We start from the raw sequence: 20,566 nt of genomic DNA, 5'->3' as shown, positions 1-20,566 counted from the left end.
GAAGGAGAGGGGGGAGGGGTGGAGAAGCAGATGAGCGCTTCTCCTGTGTGCCCTGGCCGGGAATCGAACCCAGGACCTCTGCACGCCAGGCCGACGCTCTACCTCTGAGCCAACCGGCCAGGGCCTCTCATTCTCTTTTGAACTCACTTAAATCAGACTCTCCCCACCCCATCATTCCACCCCAAGAATCTTCATGTGGCCTAATGTGATGTTCAATTTTAGACTTTGTCTCACTTCAATTTTCAGCAGCATTTGGCTCAATTAATAGTTCCCTCATCTGAAATACTTTCTTCATTTGGCTTACAGGATGGTCCTTTCCCAGCCTCACTGGCTATTTCTTCTTAGTCCTCTTTGCTAATCCATGCTCATCAACCCAATCTCTTAAAATTGGAAAACCTCGGGGTTCTATTCCTAAACTGCCTCTCTTTTCTGTTTAATTTATACTCACTGCCTTCATAATCTCATCTAGTCTCATGGCTTTAAATATCATCTATATACTAATGGCTCTCAGATTTCTACCTTTGGTCCCAAATCTCTATATATCTGTCTAGACTCATCTATCTAATAATCTACTCTGCTAATGCACTCAATAGACAGGTCCCAAACTGATTTCCTAATCTTTCCTCAAAATACCAGCTCCTCCAACAGCCTTTCCCTATGTCATCGAAGGATGGTTCCATTTCTACAGCTGCTTAGGCCAAAAGTTGGAACCATCTTTACCTCCTCTTCTCTCATGCTCCAAATCAAATTCAGAGAATATCCAAGGCTCCCTCTTCAGAAAACATCCAGAGAACCACCATCTCTCACCAGTTGCACCCTCCACTTTGTTCCAAGACCATATCATCTTTTACATTACTACATTGCTTTGATAACCAGTCTCTCTGTTTCCACCCTTGCCACTCTCAACACAGCAACCAGAGGACTACTTTTAAAACATTAATCATCTTGCCCTGGCCAGTTGGCTCAGTGGTAGAGCATCAGCCCAGTGTGTGGAAGTCTTGGGTTTGATTCCTCACCAAGGCACACAGAGGAAGTGCCCATCTGCTTCTCCACCCTTTCCCCTCTCCTTCCTCTCTATCTCTCTCTTCCCCTCCCACAGCCAAGGCTCCACTGGAGCAAAGTTGGCCCAGGCACTGAGGATGTCTCTATGGCCTCCACCTCAGGCACTAGAATGGCTCCAGTTGCAACGGAGCAACACCCCAGATGGGCAGAGCATCGCCCCCAGGTGGGCATGCCAGGTGGATCCTGGTCAAGTGCAGGCAGGAGTCTGTCTGTCTGCCACCCCCACCCCTCACTTCAGAAAATACAAAAATAAAAACAAAAAAAAAGACAAACAAAAAAATCCATTAATCATTTCATATCACTCCTTTGCCCAAGACCCTCCACTGGTTTCCCCATCACCTGGAGCAAACACCAAAGCCCCAAGAGTGACTCGTAGGGCCTGACATGAGCTGGATCCCCATGACTGCTTGAGCCCTTCTCTTACTGCTCTCACCCATTTCCCTCCCACACCAGTCTCCTGATAAGTGCTCCCTGAGCTTCTAGGCTTGATTCCATTTGTGCCCTTTTAGGTTAGACTCTCCTCTAACCTTATAGCATTCAAGAAAAAATTTTCTAGATATCACTTGTCATGGGAAGACAGACATTTTATTCTGACTAGTTGTGATAGCATGGTAATTTTTAGATAATTCTGCATACAAATTATAAGTTCTACATTGAGTCATTATCATCAAAATCTTGGCATCCAGTCTATAGCTCTTTTTAAGGCTCTAAGATCTCTTGGAGCAATATTTTGGCCCATACTTTTGGGCTTATTTGTCAAATTTTGTTCAGTGTACTGGACTCAGATCATTCACATGTTTATAACTAGGTGGGTCTTACGCATGTCAGCATGACACATTTGCAAGATGACATCCCATCCTGTCCCCGCCATCTTGCTCCCTCAATCCCCCTTCTTCTAAGCGTGCATGGTCCTGTATGATCCCAACCAGGCATACCTCCACTCCTTCCATGCCACCCTTATGTACAACACCCTGAAGATTAGAGATTTCTGCTGTTTTTCTTGCCAGAATTCATGAGCTTGGATTTTAACTGTTTCTCTTTAAAGAGTGAGATCAGGCAAAGAAGCCACAAAGGAAAAGGAGAAAGCTGGAAGCCCTCACATATTAACATTTTGAGACAGTTAGTCACTTCCTCTAGGCCTTTGTTTTAAATATCTGTCAAAGCGGGATAGGGAAAAAATAAGTGGGAAGAATGCTGTTTACTTCAGCAGGTTATTGTTTTAAACTTTATGTGAAGTGTCTAGCATAGTACCTGTTATGGAGTAAGCATTCAATAGATGAAGGCTCACATTAGGACTGTTAGTCATATATTTTTAAAATATATATTAACACCAGCACTAGGCACCATGCTAGGCACTAAGGAGATGAACCAAGCAGACATACCCCAGCTCTCACAGAGCTTTCATTCTACAATGAAAATGACAAAGGCATGATGGTGACAAGAGGGACAGGAGGAAGGGAAGGTTTTTGCCATCTTTAAAACAGGGAGTCTGAATAAAATCATCTCCTGCTACTTTTATCAAGTATCTGCTCATAAGTCATTCCTTTTTTTTCTAAACTATATTTTGCTTTCCATTATTGCTCTTTTCAAGCCCTACGATACCATTTTCTTGTGGTCTAGTTCGGGTTCTATCTGATGTCTTGTGACTGTCTACATGACATAAGTGATGCAAAGCAATGAGGAAAGATCAGCTTCCGAGGCCTTAGGCTAATGTCTGTCTCAAGAGGGTTCCTGTCTGAAAACACCCATGGATAATTTAAGAAGCTATTTCAAAGACACTAATATCCTCAATAGTTTGAAATAGGTGAGAAGAAAAAGTAAAGGAGAAGGAGGGGGAGGAGGAAGGGAAGAAAAAAGAAGAGAATTACTACCAATGTAGACATTAAAACTAAAATGTCAACCACTCCTGAAATACGGGTTCACCAAGGAAAACTCCCAGGGAGTGTGTGTTGCTTTCTACACATTTGGTCACATCAACCCAGATGCTCAGAGGAAGAAATAAAACACATCAGCCAAAGGGTTTAAAATTCCAACACACCTGAAGACTGAATCACCCTATCAGAAAAGTTAAATACCGGTATGGTCAAGACTCAAGAATAAGATTTCAAACAGAATACAGGAACAGCTACCAAAAAATACATACCAATAGTTAGCTCCCCTATGAAGCTTAACAAGCAGGCAAGTTACTCATCCATACAAAAAAATAATCTACAAAGTGAGGTAGTAGTCTCACTTCTCCTAATCCTACAGAGACCTTACCAAATTACATATGCATTATTAAATAGTTAGAGAGAGAACAGAATGCTTTTAAATAATGAGAATGCCAAATGTTCCTAGGCACTGGAGCATTACAACATCTGTTCTGAAAAATAAAATGTATCAAACATTAGCAATAAATGCTGTTATGCCAAAAGAAAAATGATGTTCTAAAGAAGCAATTTGGTATGAAAAACATCAAGAATATATATTTAAAAGAGTTAAAAAGAATTCTTTAAAAAGAATTGCAAACATGCCATGGGAACATACATAAGACCCAGCATACTTATAAACATGTTAAGATCTGAGTTCTGTGCAGTGAAATAAAAAAAATCATCATCCTAAAAATTTTCCAAATAAACCCAAAAGTATGAGCCAAAATATTGCTCTTAATCACAGGGGTTCTAGGGCCTTATAAAGAGCTATAAGTTGGATGCTAAGATTTTTATGATAATGAATCAATGTGGAACCTATAATTAATATGCATGATCATCTAAAAATTACCATACTATCACAGTTAGAATAAATTATATCTTCCTATGACCAATGATATCTAGCAAATTTTTCCTTGAGTGCTTTAAGAATAGAGGAGAGCCTGACCAGGCGGTGGCACAGTGGATAGAGCTTTGGACTGGGATGCAGAGGACTCAGGTTCGAGACCCTGAGGTCGCCAACTTAAGCTTGGGCTCATCTGGTTTGAGCAAATCTCACCAGCTTGGACCCAAGGTCGCTGGCTCGAGCAAGGGGTTACTCAGTCTGCTGAAGGCCCGCAGTCAAGGCACATACGAGAAAGCAATCAATGAACAACTAAGGTATCGCAACGAAAAACTGATGATTGATGCTTCTCATCTCTCTCCGTTCCTGTCTGTCTGTCCCTATCTATCCCTCTCTCTGACTCTCTCTCTGTCTCTGTTAAAAAAAAAAAAAAAAAGAATAGAGGAGAGTCTACCCGGAAAGGGCACAAATGGTGATCAGGCCTGGAAGCTCAGTGGAGCACGTATAGGTTGAACAATCAGACCAGGGTTTGAATCACAGCTCCAGTACTTACTAGCAATATTTCATCTTCTCATCTGCAATGTATGCATAAAAATACTTACTTTTAAGATTGTAAAAAGTAAAAAAGCTAATGTTTGTAAAGTGCTAAATATAGTGCCTAGCCCAGTTATTTATTATTGCCATTATAATATTTTTTAGATTTTTATCCGTTCAGATATTCCTGCTCTTATCATTGCTCAAACTAGCTCATACTGTACTTTCAGCACCACTGAGGATCAACCCAAAGGATCACTGTAACCTGACTTTACATGCCTTCCTTTCTGCCCCAGCACCCACCATCTTGACTTTCCAAATGTAACTTTAACAACAGGCAGGAAAAATGCTTTTCTGGCATAATGCACCCATCATCAGTAAGCACCTACTGGTCACATAGGTCTAGAAATTTACTGACATGTATTTCCTGTTTCTTAGATGGAAGTCATTATTTTGATACCATGCATTTTTGACACATTTTCTTATGTATGTTACCAGTCCTTTTTAGGATGGAGGGGATAATATCATATAAATCACATTCTGAGTTATGGATCCCAAATTTGGAGCTCTCCAGAGGTTTGACAGACAAAATTGAGAAAAGGAGAATACACCTAGGAAAAATCACATTCTTTGATTGAAACTAGTTACATGTGACCACATGGGTCCCCCCTCCGCTCACTGAACATGAGGGGATAATATGATTCATCATGGACAGTGAAACCTACAACTTCATGGTCACCAGCCTCACTCAGCTGGACCCCCTACTCTGAAGCCCTTCTGTCTTCCCTTCTCCTTTTCCCTCAGTGTCCAGGCTACTCTTTCACATTCTGAAATCTCCTACCCTATTAACCTTGGCTACGCTTCCAACCCCCTGCTTCATTAAGAAAATCTCAGTACCCAATGAGAGTGCCTTCGACTTCTACCCTTTCCACCTTAGACTTTCCCACATTTGAACCTCTTCTCTTCTCCCATCCTTCTGCCTTGGGTGTTCCACACTCCTGTCCGAGGCCAGTTCCCCTGCAAACCGTGCTCTGCCTGTTTCTCCTCAAGCTTCTTGCCCTATCAAATACCTTTCCTTTCTCTAAGCTCTCCCTTTTTACTGTGGGGAAAGAGTAAATAAATATGCTCTTTCTCTTCTATTAAAAATACACAATTTAATATAGAAATAGGCTCCTTCTCTTCTATTAAGAACAGACACATAATACAAAGCCTTCCTGAGCCCCACATTGCTTTCTACCTGCTGCTGCCACTGTCTTTCCTGTCACTGCTCAGCTTTCTGAAAGGCAATTCTCCATTCAGTGGCTCTGTGCAGCTCATCACCTCTGCACCCACCACTCAGAACACTTCCACCTCCCCACCCCAACCCCACATACACATCATTTCTTTGATGCTACTCTTGTTAAGGTCACAGGGTCATTCAATCAACAAATAGATACTGAGTTTCTACTATGATTCAGACACTGATGAAGATATTTGGATTATAACAGTGAACAAAACAATAATTCTTGCCCTAAAAGAGCTTACATTGTATCAGGGAGAAGGCTAGTAACCAATAAATACAATAAAAATTGAATTATGGCCTGACCTGTGGTGGCCCAGTGGATAAAGCATTGACCTGGAAATGCTGAGGTTGCCGGTTCTAAACCCTGGGCTTGCCTGGTCAAGGCACATATGGGAATTGATGCTTCCAGCTACTCCCCCCCTTCTCTCTCTCTGTCTCTCCTCTCTCTCTCTCTCTCTGTGTCTCTCCCTCTCCTTTCTAAAACAAATAAATAAAAATTAAAAAAATTGAATTATAATTATACAGTATGAGGTAAGTGGTTGATAAGTACTTCAGAAAAAACAAGAAGTTTAGTACACTAAGGGGCACTGGGAGGAAGCAGGCAGAGTGCAGTTTGAAACACAATGGTCAGAGTAAGCCTCATTGAAAAGATGTGACTTGAAGATTTAAAGAAGGTGAGGGGTTTATCAAACATCTGAATGGGGGAAGAGCATTTCAGAAAGGGTAAATTGCTCACGCAAGGCCCTAAGACGAGGGTGTCATAGCAAAATCACCAGAGACAATGGCCTCCCAAATACAATAGACAATCTGTCTTCATGGTATGTGACCTGACTGTTGACTGCTTCATCTTGCTCAGTCTCTTACCTGGCCTTGCCTATACTGCTCTCGCTGTTCTACCTTCTACCTCTTGGGCCACACCCCAATCTCTTCAGATATTGCTTCTTCTGTTTGCTCCTGTGACGGATATTAGGGTTCTTCACATATTCTGTGTCTCTTCATCCTCAGGGGACAGTGTAGGATAACACTTCCTCACCCCTTTTGATGTTAGATGTGGCCATGTGACTTTAGCCAATGAAATGTCAAAAGTGACATGTGTCTCAAGTATCGGCATCAAGAGCCACCACACGATTTATATATAACTTATGAATATAAAATTGTAAAATAAAAAAGACTATAAAATAATATTCTTTTTCCTGCCTGTACAATGTCAACATGGAGATTCCATTAACTCACAATGAGCAGTAGCTCAGCACTCAACCTCACTGAACACAGGAAAAAAACTAGACTTCCTTTATGTTAAAGCAATTAGATTTGGAAATTGTTACTGCCATAGAGCCTACCCCATTTTGACTGGCACGGCTTCCAAAATGAGGCCATTCTAAGATCTATTCTCCACATAACTCTCCCTGGGTGCCTTACACAAGCCCCTGATTTCAACCACTCCCAATATATTGATGACTAAAATACAAATCTCTGCTGAGTGTCTCACTAGTATATCCAACCATATACTGGATCATTCTGCTCCAGGCATCTGAACTCAGCAATTCCAAAGTAACTTGATCCCCCGGCCTGCCCCTCCCTCCAGTTTTCCTGTAGAGCAAAGGCATCAGATCCACCTAACCACCCGAGCCAGAAACCAAAGCAACTTGAGCTCCTCCCTTCTTCATCCATTCCCATCATATAACTAGTACAGAACACATCCATTCCCATCATTTAACTAGTACAGAACACATCCATTCCCATCATTTAACTAGTACAGAACACAGTCCTGTGGACCTCGGCCTTCCTCTGTGTCTCTCCACTCCTGCAGTTCACTGTCTAAGTCTGGGGCCTCACCGCATCTCCAACACACAGGTCAAGAGTAGCCACACGATCTCTACGTGGTCTCCTTTCAGTCAATGCCCCATGCTGCTGCCATGGTCTTTCAAGAACACAAATGTGATCATTTCACTTTCCTTCTTGAAATTCTTTTACCTGGCTCCCAGCAGCTCTCTCCAGATAAATCTGACTCTCTTTACCCTGCCTTCTAAGCCCCTTTATTATCTAACCCTGCCAACTTTCCTCACTGCAGCTTTTGTCTTTGCCTTTTACATTAGCCCTGCTAAATTAAATGCAGTCTCTCAAAAGCAATGCTAGCTGATAGCTATTATGCTATTATTGTTTATAGCAGCAGCAGTTATAATATTACAGATCTTGTCATCCCATTCTACAGCAGTTTCTTGAATAATGCTGTTTCATTCAATGTAATTTCACTATAACATTGATGAGAGAAAAAAAAAAAAACCTCAATTCTGGCTGGGGCCAGTGTGTAGAGTCTGCACATTCTCCCCATGTCTGCATGGCTTTCTCTGACACTTTGTTTTCCTTTCACATCCCAAAATGTGGAGGTTAGATTAGCTGGTTTGCCTAAATTGCCCAGTCTGAGTGAGCGTGTGTGTATGAGTGTGCCCTTTGATGGAAGGACTTCCTGTTCAGGGTGAGTGCCTGTCCTGTGCCCTGAGCTGTCAGGAGAGGCTTCAGCCACATAAGACCCTGAACTGTGGATTGGAAAATCATTATTGTATTTGTTTTTATTAATCTTTCTCCCATGTATGTATAGCTCACATTTATTTCAATATTTACTATTAGAAGTGTTTTGGGTCTTTATTTAGAAGTTAGGTGATATTTTTCTGACCAGAGTTATATCATAGGAACTTAACTCTTGTTTTTATCAATTAGCCTATGGTAAAATTGGTTGCAATAAACATTGTTTCGATTAAAGTCACAGTTTCCAAAAACCTATGGACAATGTTGGTGAAGACTCATTGTATAATATTTGATTTACTTATTGTTCTCCTTCAATGGACTTCTGGACAACAAATCTTTAGTCTCATTCACCTTTATATATCAGTACCTAGCACAGTATTCAACAAATGGCAGATACTTAGTATTTGCTAACTGACGAAGCAGCTGGCTGGCTGACTCCGTAAATGAATAAGTGAATGATTACAATAGATCCCCCTTATCCATGGTTTTGCTTTTTGTGGTTTCAGTTACTCACAGTCAGCCACAACCTGAAAATATTAAATGGAAAATTCCAAAATAAACAATTCATAAGTTTTAAATTGTGTGCCAGAGAATGGTGATGAAATCGCACACCGTCCCACTCCTTCTCGCCTGGGATGTGAGTCACCCCCTTGTCCAGTGTACCCGTGCTGTGTACACTGCCTTCTCATCAGTCACTCAGTAGCTGTCTCAGCTATCAGATCAGTATCATACAGAGACAGAGAAATCACAGTCACATAACTTTTATTACAGTAGATTGTTATAACTATTCTATTTTATTATCAATTATTGTTGTTAATCCCTTACTATGCTTAACTTATAAATTAAACTTTATCATAGGCATGTATGTATAGAGAAAAAAACCGAATGAGGGGGTTCAATACTATTTTCAGTTTCAGGCATTCACTGGGGGTCTTGGAACATATCAACCAAAGATAAAGGGGAATTATTCTACATGCATATACACATACATACATAAAGCCCACAGATAAATAAATACAAGAATCCCAACAACTCAAAAGAGAAGACTGGACTTTCTTTTCTATTCCAGAGACAGAGGTGCATGAAAAGTGTAGTTAAAAGACAGCCTTGTTTCCATACCCATCTTATTCTATCGCTCCATTCCTGTGCGCTGCGCTGCCAAAGTACCGATATTCCCAGAAGGCTCATCAGCTAACAGCAAAGGAGTCATGACATTCCCAAAGCTTCTGTGCGCTAGTCAAAAGACACATAACTTCACCATGGTAAAGCCAACACAAGAATAATCTATACTGATTACGAAAATGGAAGTTATTATGGGAGTCAGAGCAGAAAACAGCAAAAGATCAACTTGAAGAGTTTCAAAGTCAGATAAATACAGAACAGTCGTTCCTATCTTTTTTTCCCATCATTTCCTTTCTTCATTTTAAAAAATTCATTTCCCTCCTTTAAACATTAAACTAATAAACATAGGTTTTATTTCCCCTTCTGTGACTTTTATAGCAGCACAAGACAGTAGATATCAAATAGATTATTTTCCGTTAAATAAACATGCAAAAGAGGTTTTGCAAACATTTTCATTACGGAAGCTCTGGGTGCAGAACACAGTAGCAAACCTTGCTTTAGAAGAGCTTCAAGCGAAAATTGGCTCAGACCTGTGAGGACGAGCTTCCTCTGGAAATCTGCACTGTCCTCTGTATCCGTCCATTTACTGGCTTTAGGATTAACCTTGAGTTGCTTCCCAATAAAATTTCGGCAGGTTATCTTAAAAAGGAAAGATGAAAACAGATGTAACTTAGGTATTTATAGCCAAAAATTTGGCTCACTTAAAACATTTATCTTATTTTTCACTTGTTAAAAGAGAGAGAGGGAGGGATACAAATAAAAGCTGGCAGAGACTTTTAGGGGGGGAAAAGCAGCTACATCATTTTTCATATTTCTCTTATACAGCACAGCTGGAAGAGCATTAGGCAAATGATGTACAGCAATTAGAATATGACTTTCTGTTATTCTATAAATTTACAAGTCTAAATATAGCTTCCATTATGTAAGTTGAGACATATTTAAAATATCGGCTGCTTTTCCAAGGGCATGTTTTTCCACCCTCTTCATAATTAATGCAATTTAAACTTCCCTGATGAAGCTTTTCAGAACTAACTTCCTCTGTAGTATTTTAAAAATATATTTGCTAACAGATACTGGAGTGCTAAAATTATAAAGACATCTGAAAGCAAAACATTGTTAAACTGAAGGAAATTATTTTAAAAGGTCCCGGATCCTCTTCTCTCTGCTGCTCCACTCCAACCCCTTAGCCTACCCTATTCTTCTGCATACAGCTCCAGTCTGATGGAGATGCGCTTCCTTGCAGGTACTTCTACAATGACATGTAAACACAGTCTAATAAAATGCAAATTTCTTCCCGCAACCTAATAAGGCCCTACTTGACCTAGTCCTTGCCACCTCTCCAGCTTTATTAAACAACTCTTTATTGAATACTTATTATGTGCCAGGCATAGCTTCAAGCTCAAGGACTCTATAGCAGAGAACAAAGCAAACAAAAATTCCTATTCTTATGGAACTCGTGCGAGGGGAAGCAGAGAGACAATAAACAAAATAGAGAAGTACATTATAGATTATATTAAAGAGTTATAAGTGCTATAGAGAAAATAAAGCAAATAAGCACAAAATTTTAAATAGTATAGTGAAGAAAGTCCTCATAGAGAATGTGACATTTAACAAAATCTAGAAAAAGGCAAGGGAAAAATCATTGTGGGTATTGAGGGGAGGAACACTCCAAGCAGGAGAAGAGCAAACACAAAGACCCTGAGGCAAGAATGTCTTAAAGAACAGAGCAGCTCCCTGGCCAGGAGGTTCAGTGGATAAAGCATTGACCTGGCACCCCAGAGGCTGCAGGTTCAATGACCAGTCAGAGCATGTATGAGAAGCAATCAGCGAGTACACAACTAAATGGAACTAAGTGAAACAATGAGTTGATGCTTCTCTCTCCCTCTCTCTCTCTCTCTCTCTTCCTACTTCCCTCTCTCTCCAATCAATGGAACAATTAAAAACAAACAAACAAAAAACAGAGCAAACAGCTGAAACCTGCAGAGGAATAAGGAGATGAGTTACTGGAGGTCTCAGGGGGATAAGTTATGTAGGGCATTAGATCCTGACAGGATGTTCACTTTAACTTTAAATGAGATGGGGAGCTAATATCCGTTTTGAAATGGGGGAATGACATGGTGTGACTTAGGTTTTTAAAGGTTGTTCTATCTGCTATATTGAGATTAGACTACAGGCTGGAGTCAGAGCTTCAGGGAAGTAGGAAGAAAGAAGACTAATTAGGAAGTCATTGCATTAATCAAAGCAAATATAATGGTGGCTTGGATTTGAGCAGGGTGGCAAAGGTGAGAAGTGGTCAGGTTCTGATTACGTTTAGAAAGTAGATTTGGCAAGCAATTTGAAGTGGGGTATGAAAGCAAGAGAGAAGTCAGGAGTCTCCCCAGGGTGTCTGGCCTGAGAAGATAGGAGAACTGGGATATCATCAGTTAGAATGCGGAGGACTTGGAGAAACAGGCTTGTTTGAGATGTGTTAAAAACTTGAGAAGTATATTAAAGGTGTAAGAGATGATGTTGAGTAAAGAGTGTGATGTATTTTGATAAGTCAACTTGCTTAGGCTAAACTAGTAGGACAAATGGAGGGAAACATCAATTCTGTAGCATATATATACCTTGACCCAGTTATTCAATCTAACTGTAATCTAGAAGCTGCTGTGAAGGGATTTTGCAGATACTAACTAAAGTCCCTAAAAAAATTACTTTAAGCTAGGGAGATTATCCTAGGTGGGCCTAACCGAATCAGGTAAGCCCTTGACAGTGCAGGTGGTCTCCAGACTCTAAATTCCAACCAGCATCCAGGTGTAAGACGGTTCTCTCCTCACTAGATTCTCCCTTAGTGATTGCCAGTGGATAACAGCTTCTGGCCACACCTGTAGAGTTCCTTCCTGCTCACGATCCTGCCTACCCTACAGATTTTGGACTAGCTTAGTCAGCCCCATGATCATATAAGCCAAATCCTTGTAATAAATCTAGATAGATAGATAGTTGATAGATAAATGATAGATATATAGATGATAGATAGATGATAGATAGATAGATAGATAAATGATATATAGATGATAGATAGATAGATAGATAGATAGATAGATAGATAGATAGATAGATAGATGATAGATAGATCTTAATAGTTATGCTTCTCTGATTAGTTAGATATGTCAACGAAGAATTCAGGAGAAAGGCTGAGAATGGAGATGTAATAATTTTGATAGTCATCATCATAAAGATGGTACTCAGATCCAAAACTGAATTGACTCACCAAGTTAAGAGTGTGTGCATAGAGAAGACAGAGGACCAAGAACACTTAACATTAACATTAAGACATTGTGGAGAAGAGGAATAAGCCACAAAAACAGAGAAGCAACCCCCTGTTTTTACCCTCTCTCTTGTCTGCTATACCACAGCCACTGGGGCCTTCTTTCTCTCACATCTCAGGACCTCTGTCCTTCTTCCCTTGGGCTGGAATGCTCTTTCTCACTGGTGCCTGCTCATTAAATGGAGTCCCATCTCCAAGAGGACTTCCCCATCATGCTTGCTAAAGTTTCCACCTCTCACCCAGCCTATCTCTATTCCATTGACCTATTTCATTCTCTTCAGAGAACTTCCAATGATCATAAATCTTTTTATATCTGCTTACATATTTATTATCTGATCCTACCTTCACCCCTCCGAAATTAAACTCCATAAAGCAAGAATTCGGGCTGCATTCTCACTGCATAGAATATGCAGGAGGCAAGAACATGCAAAAGGGAGTGGAGGTAGGAGAAGGAGGGCAAATAGGTGGAAAGAGACTTTGCTTGAGGGGGTGGGACATGATGCACTGTGTAGACGGTGTTGTGTTGAGATGTACAGTTAAAACCTGTATGGTTTGATGAACTGGGTCAACCCAATAAATTAAAAAAAAATAAAAAAGAATATGCAAAGGCCATAAGGAACCTTTGCAAAAAGAAGAAAAGGGAGCTCTTTGTGGGGTGGCTGCAACACACAAGCACACAGACAGGTGTGTGGGGCAGGCACGGAATGTCAGCCCCATGTACGCCAGGGGCCCTTGGGCAGGATACAGCACGTATAATGAATGCAATGGCTCTGATGTTAGGTAGTCAGTACATATATATTAAACAAATGAGAAAGTTCACTTATTGCTTTCTTCTGCCTAACTCAAAGCTGAACCATGACTTTCATGGGGCTTGGGCATTTTTACCTTTATGAGCCCACTCTTCTTCCATAAATATTAAAAATTATATCTTATGTTTGTATTGATATATTTAATAAATACTGCATTTATTAATAAATCATATACTTATTAATAAATTGTATATTTAATAAATATTATAGTATTTTAATATTAAAAATTATATATTATGTTTGTATTGAGATATATATATATGTTAATAGTGAAAACCAAAATATTTTCTTTGACCTAAAAGTTTCAGTTCTTTTATTAAGAAACGAGTTAAACATTTAGTGGGCCAATAAAAGTATTAGAGCTCTAGACACTGTCTTTGCTGTTTCTAGTGGATAATCACCCCTCATAAGTTTCTTGTGTACAAGGACTTACTTTAGTTTACCCTATTACCGGCACATAGCAGGCTCTAAATAATGTTTGTTGACTTAAATGATAAATGACTACATGAAAATAACATTTATCTGATTCCTAAATCTTTGTTACATACATGCTAATAAGAACTCACTACTGCATAAATTATACAGTCAAACTTACCTTCTCTTTATATTCAGCCTCATATCTTGCACACGCTTGTTCAGTTATGTCTGGGCCCTCGAACTTGGATATTCTTAGGAGAAGCTGTCGCTGTGCATACACCAGCAGTGGTGTCACTTGCTCTGCATATCTCTCACTAGATAGGGAAAAATATGTTCAAAAGCAAACGTTACTGAAAACACATTGTTCTTCAATGAAGTCTGTCACTGAATTGCTGTTATACCAGTACTTACTGTGAAATTATATTGAACTGAATGGCAAGTGATACTAGTGCTTCCCATTTTTCTACTTGATATAAAAGTTCCAGAGATTTTAATACAAAGTCATGGATCCATTTCAAATCAACCACATTTACATCGTCCAAAGGATGCTCAAAAGTAAGGCTAGAACCGCCATTATCATTTTTAATATTTCCATAGCAACTTGGAACACTGAACTCTCCTTTTTCTTCTATAATCTGCAAGTAGCACATTTTAAAAAATGTGTAAATTCAGATTTTTCTACACATTTTGTTCTGAAAAGTGAATGTGATCTAGAAAAATATAAAAAAGACTAAACAAAAAAATGTAATATTTTTATTCCATAACTGAAAGCTTCATGATACTATCCCATATAACTCCTGTGGTAATGGAAACGTGCTACATCTGTGCTGCTCGGCCTGTGCCACTCAGCACGTGTGGATACTGACCTACGGAAGGCTGACCAGTGCAATGCAATTTCCATTGTAGAGGCGGCCCCCAGGTTACAAACGAGATAGGTTCTGTAGATTTGAAAATGTTTAAGTATTTATAGGCACAGAAAGGTAAAATAAATACTATGTTAAGACAAACATCTAAGTTGTATTCAATAGGTAAATGCACCTGTTCCAACTTACATACCAATTCAGTTTAAAAACAAAGCTACAGAACTTACCTCATTACTAACCTGGGACTGCCTGTATTTCATTTTAATTAATTTAAGTTTAATTTTAAGTAGCCATATAAATCATTATATTAGCACAGACAGAGGTCACTTCTTGAACATAGTCACTATCTATTTAAGTCAAGCTATTTAACCAATAAGGCAAAATTTTGAGGAAAAACTGGTTCTATTATATACAAATAATTAAGTTTCCCCCATACATTGGTTACATTAATCAGTTTGTAGAATAATATGTCCAATCCCTGATGCAAAGGTCAAGTCTATGGAGAAGGAAAACTTTTTGCCTAAAGAATTACTGTTAGCCCTGGCCGGTTGGCTCAGTGGTAGAGCATCGGCCTGGCATGCAGAAGTCCCAGGTTCGATTCCCATCCAGGGCACACAGGAGAAGCGCCCATCTGCTTCTCCACCCCTCCCCCTCTCTTTCCTCTCTGTCTCTCTCTTCCCCTCCCGCAGCCGAGGCTCCATTGGAGCAAAGATGTCCCGGGCACTGGGGATGGCTCCTTGGCCTCTGCCCCAGCAGGCACTAGAGTGGCTCTGGTCGCAACAGAGTGACGCCCTGGAGGGGCAGAGCATCGCCCCCTGGTGGGCAGAGTGTAGCCCCTGGTGGGCGTGCCAGGTGGATCCCGGTGGGGCACATGCGGGAGTCTGACTGTCTCTCCCCGTTTCCAGCTTCAGAAAAATACAAAAAAAAAAAAAAAAAAAGAATTACTGTTTATGTGTTACAGTCCAAATTTCGGGTGTCCAGAGTATAGTTTGAATCTCTGTTATTAGGTGCATATACATTTTTGAATAGCATGTTTTCCTGGTTAATGGAGCCACTTGTCATAATGAAGTGTCCCTTTGTATCTCTCCTAATTCTTATTTATTTGAAGACTATTTTACCTAATATTAATATAGCCTCTTTTTATAACCAGCTTTTTTATGCTTACTGATTTTATAATATATCTCTTTTTACTGTTTTATTTTTCATCTGTTTCTATTTTTTTTTTTACAGAGGAGAGGGAGAGACAGAGAGAGGAGAGACAGAGAGAGAGAGAAGGGGGGAGGAGCTGGAAGCATCAACTCTCATATGTGCCTTGACCAGGCAAGCCCAGGGTTTCGAACCAGCGACCTCAGCATTTCCAGGTCGACGCTTTGTCCACTGCGCCACCACAGGTCAGGCCTGTTTCTCTCTATTAAGAATGCTTCTCTTGAGGACAAGTATAGGTATTCTTCTTTTTAATTCAGCCATATAATCTCTGACTTTTAAATGGGATATTCTATCCACTTATAATTAACATAGTTATTGATATAATTTGGCTAGATTTATTATATTTTGTTTTCTATTTGTCCCATACGTTTTTTGTTACTGTTCCTTTTTTTTCTTTCTTTATTTAATTGATTATTATTTAGTTTTCCATTTTACTACATAGGCTTTTTAGCTATATTTGTTTTTTAGTAGTTACTCTAGTGATTAGAGATTATTAAATGCATCCTTAACTTATTACATTCCACTTAAAGTTAATATTGTACCACTTTATAGCTATATAAAGTGTAAAAATTTATGATGGTTTAATTTTATTTACCTTCCCAGTCATTTGTGCTATTGTTGCCATATATTTTACATCTGGAAATTACCTCATGACTCAATGTGTTTATGTGTTAACTACTTTTCATTGTGTTTAGGGTATGCCATGTTTATATTTTTTCAATTTTATTTTCTTGCTTTAAACCACAATGTAAAAATTTTTAAATGCTAAATTCTACCAGATCAGAAGTAACAGAACAGGAATAGATAAAGCAGTGGAATAGAGATAAAAAAAAAAAAACAAGCTTTATGGTCTCTCTTGGAGTCTGTTTCTCTGTCAAAAGATTGCTATTGCATTAAAGTTAGTTTATGTAGAAACTGAAGCTTAGTAAATGTTACTGTCTGTTCCCTTTTAGAAATTAAATTTTCATGCTAAGACATTGGTAATCAAAATCAATGCAAGTTGATATAGTGAACCAAATAATAATGAGAAGAAAAATAAATATAGACCAACCAACTAAGAACTCAAGAAAAGTATTAATTTCTCTTTACCCCAAGCTGTATGGTGCCAAAATATGTGATAATTGAATATAATAAAAATAATGACCCAAACACTCTTACCTCAATAGAATTGGTTTTTTGTAGTTCTATTAACATGTCAATAAGTAATTCTGATCCCAAACAGAATGGTAAAACAGAGGTACAAATGAAACCATCTTGACTAATAGGAAACGTCTTATACATATCCACTGCTTGCATAAGAAGTATTTGTAGCTCCTGAGTAAAGTTCCAAAAAGCCCGACAGCAGTTCTGAAGCAGAGTCCAAAAGCCACCACGATGAGCAAGAACCTAAGACAAACACAACATTTGAAAGACCTCAAAGTTCCAAAAGTTACATATCTCTGAACGACTTCATCTTTCTGCAAATATTATATATAAATAACTAACACCATTTGTTATGTGCCACTTATACGTGCTAGATACTGTGATAAGACCTTTTAGGCACCATCTTACTTCCTTTTTACAACAGCTCCTATGCAGTAAGTATGTGCACTAGTATTCCCCTCCATTTACAGATAAGGAAAGGGGGTCATGAAGCTAACTTGTCCAAGATCATGCAGCTACTAAGTGGTGCACTAGGTTTTGCACCACTGGTTTTCATCAGTGGTCTGACTCCAATACTCCCATTGTTCTAGGTGCTGAGAATATGGCAGTGAGCACAAAAACCCAGGTCTGCTCTCATGCTGCCCCAATTTTCCAGGGGAGACCAACACCAGATAAGTAGACAAATAAAAATGTAACTTCATGAATAATAAGTGCTGTAAAGAAAAATAAAGCAGAAATGGGTCAGAGCCTGACAAGGGAGAGAGAGCACATCATTTTAGACAGGGTGGTCAGGAAAGAAGTCCTCTCTGAGGAGGTGACTTACTGAAGGTTGAGTTGAACAAGTCATGTGGAGGTGGCGATGGGGGTGTTGGGTTGAGGAGAGGATTTGAGGCTGAAGAAACAGCAAGTGCAAAGGATGGAGGGTGAACCTGAGGGCTGAGAAGCAAACAGGCTCAGTGATTTCAAGACCACAGAGGGGAGAGTGGACTGAACAAAAGCAAGACAAGCAGAGTTCTGAGAGGTGAACACGACTCAGACCTTCATAGGCACTGAAGCTGGTGGAAGGGGAGTAGGATGCAATGTCATGATCAAGGGGATGATGTGGGTTTATTTTATATTTTTTTATTAAGTGAAAGGCGGGGAGGCAGAGAGATAGACTCCCACATGCGCTTCAGCCAGGATTCACCGGCTAGCTCCCTAAAGGTGATGCTCATCTGGGGCTGCTGTTCTGTTGCTCAGCAACTGAGCTATTTTAGCACCTGAGGCAAAGCTATGAAGTTATCCTCAATACCTGGGGGCAACTTGCTCAAACCATTCAAGCTATGGCTGCAGGAGGTGAAAAGAGAGAGAAAAGAGGGAGGGTGAGAGGTAGAGAAGTAGATAGTCATTTCTCCTGTGTGCCCTGAGCAAGAATCAAACCTGGGACTTCCATAAGCTCAGCCGACAATCTACCACTGAGCCAACAGACAAGGCCTACTTTATATTTTTAAAAAGCCATTCTCTCCACTTGACAGAGAATATGAGAACTTAAGTGTGTTTCTTTCTTGTCTAGAAAGGGTGGATTTCCTCCCAACTCTTGAGAGGATTGAAGTATCCCCTTTCTAATTAAGATAAAAAGGAAACTAATTTCTTTGTAACTGATGATTCCAATTTTGAGATTACTAAACTATTACATAATATTTAAGAAAGAAAAAAGAAAAACATTTGAGAGAAAACACAAGTGGCCTATAGAAGCAAGTCAGGGGGATGAGGCAGATCTTTCCTGTGGTCTAGAAAGCTCTTTCCCTATGCTATTGGAAAGAAAGGGGTCTACTGGACCCTGGGAAGTATCAAGATATGAGACAATAACCCCTGGTGTCACCAGAGAAGTCCTTGTCTCAAGTGTGGCAAGAAAGTAGCAGAGGACTGTGTGGATATTCATGAAGACTCTATAGATAGGGACAAATGCCACAGATGACTTGTGACTAAAAGGAACTCATTACTCTCCCTGACAACTTCACAATGGGTAAGGCCTCATTACCATGGCAAGCAAACCTCAAAAATTACTCACACAAAATACAGCAAATTTAGTCTCAAAATTAAAACTGAATTTATAGATAGTAAGCAAATAAATAAAATATATCTTACATGTCCAGTCTACTATGTTAGCAAATACAAACAACACCTTACCATTGCTCTTCGGCAATACAAGAAGATTTTCATAAAATGATCCAATAGACTCATATTTGATATTCGATCCTTATCTTTAGCACTGAGACCTGATTGAAACTCTGTTTCATAAACTGTTTGTGTCTTAAGGACATTTTCATCACTCATTTCAGAATTAATAAATGCCAAAAACTCTTTAGTATCTGCAGTACAAAAATAAAGTATGTTATTGAAAATAGAGAGTTAAGTTCCAGAAAACACAGTAAGTGATAAGCATCAAATGAGTAATTCAGATAATAATTGCTATATCATTTTGGAGAAAGGACAGGATTATCATGAACACAATGAACCAGGAAATGTTTCTAGAGAAGGAAGCACTTAGATTAGGTCTTAAAGGATGGGCACGTTTCAGCTATGCGGGAAAACTACAGAGAATATTCCAGGCAAGGGTGATGGCCAAAGGAACAATGCAAAAGCAGGAATGTCATGTGTTTTTGTTTTTTGGGTTGGTTTTTTTTTTGAGGGAACAATGATTGGATCACACTGTTCCTTAATTTTCCCCCAAACAGGCCATTCCCAGGGCACATACACTAGAAGGAGAATACCATTTCGTAGAGTTAGGCAGTGCAGCAACCCTAACCACTCAACCTCCTGTTTTTGTGGCATTAAAACATGGAGGATTTCTCCTGCCACAAACGTTCTCTTAGAACTCTGCATTAAGTAGTGAGTCAATAGCAGAACATTCTATTGCCGACCTCATGGAAGGTCTTAGATAGGGAGCTAGTTTTAAAAAACTCAAGAAGCTATGTATTATAATCTACATACAAAACTCAGACTCTTTCTATGTCTAGGAAATTTACTTACAAATACTTTGATATTCATAATATGACATGCGGGCACCAGTTAAACTTAATCTAAATCCCAGAAAAAATTAGAAGCATGTCAAATACCTCAAACATAAATCAACACTCCTGGGGTAGCTAGCCAGCATATGAAGTGTCCTGATCAGCAATAAGTTACCCTGCATTTAAAATACCACTTTAAAAATCTAAATAGGAATGAGAAAGCAATCAATGAACAACTAAGGTGCTGCAACAAAGAATTGATGCTTCTCATCTCTCTCCCTTCATGTCTGTCGGTCCGTCTGTCCCTCTCCTGTCTCTCTCTCTCTCTTTTCCTCTCTCTCTGTCTCTATTACTCTCACACACAAAAATATATGTTTTCTAAAATATATATATAGATATACATAGAAGGGTCTGTAATAGCATAAAATATCAGAAATAATTTTTTACTTGTGAAGTGAGTGGTATTCAAGGTAGGTGATTGCTTATGAATAGTGTCATCAATGCAGATAGAGAGCCTTGCTCACCTGTACCTCTTCACCTTTCCACCCCTG

General features: G+C 39.4%; 1 protein-coding gene across 1 annotated transcript in view; it reads right to left on the bottom strand.

The window, feature by feature from the left end:
• CFAP54 (cilia and flagella associated protein 54) overlaps positions 1-20,566 on the bottom strand; it is a 317,030-nt gene that overhangs the window by 151,791 nt on the left and 144,673 nt on the right. The window contains exons 35-39 of the mRNA XM_066262086.1: positions 19,192-19,373; positions 17,038-17,265; positions 14,222-14,445; positions 13,989-14,124; positions 9,808-9,916 (exon numbers count right to left, since the gene is read on the bottom strand). Coding sequence (XP_066118183.1) covers positions 9,808-9,916; positions 13,989-14,124; positions 14,222-14,445; positions 17,038-17,265; positions 19,192-19,373 — 879 coding nt within the window. The remainder of the gene's footprint in view (positions 1-9,807; positions 9,917-13,988; positions 14,125-14,221; positions 14,446-17,037; positions 17,266-19,191; positions 19,374-20,566) is intronic.

This window comes from Saccopteryx bilineata, chromosome 1, assembly GCF_036850765.1.
Source record: "Saccopteryx bilineata isolate mSacBil1 chromosome 1, mSacBil1_pri_phased_curated, whole genome shotgun sequence".
NCBI classification, from domain to species: Eukaryota; Metazoa; Chordata; class Mammalia; order Chiroptera; family Emballonuridae; genus Saccopteryx; species Saccopteryx bilineata.
The sequence above is the reverse complement of the archived record's forward strand: the minus strand, read 5'-3'. Positions and strand labels throughout refer to the sequence as shown.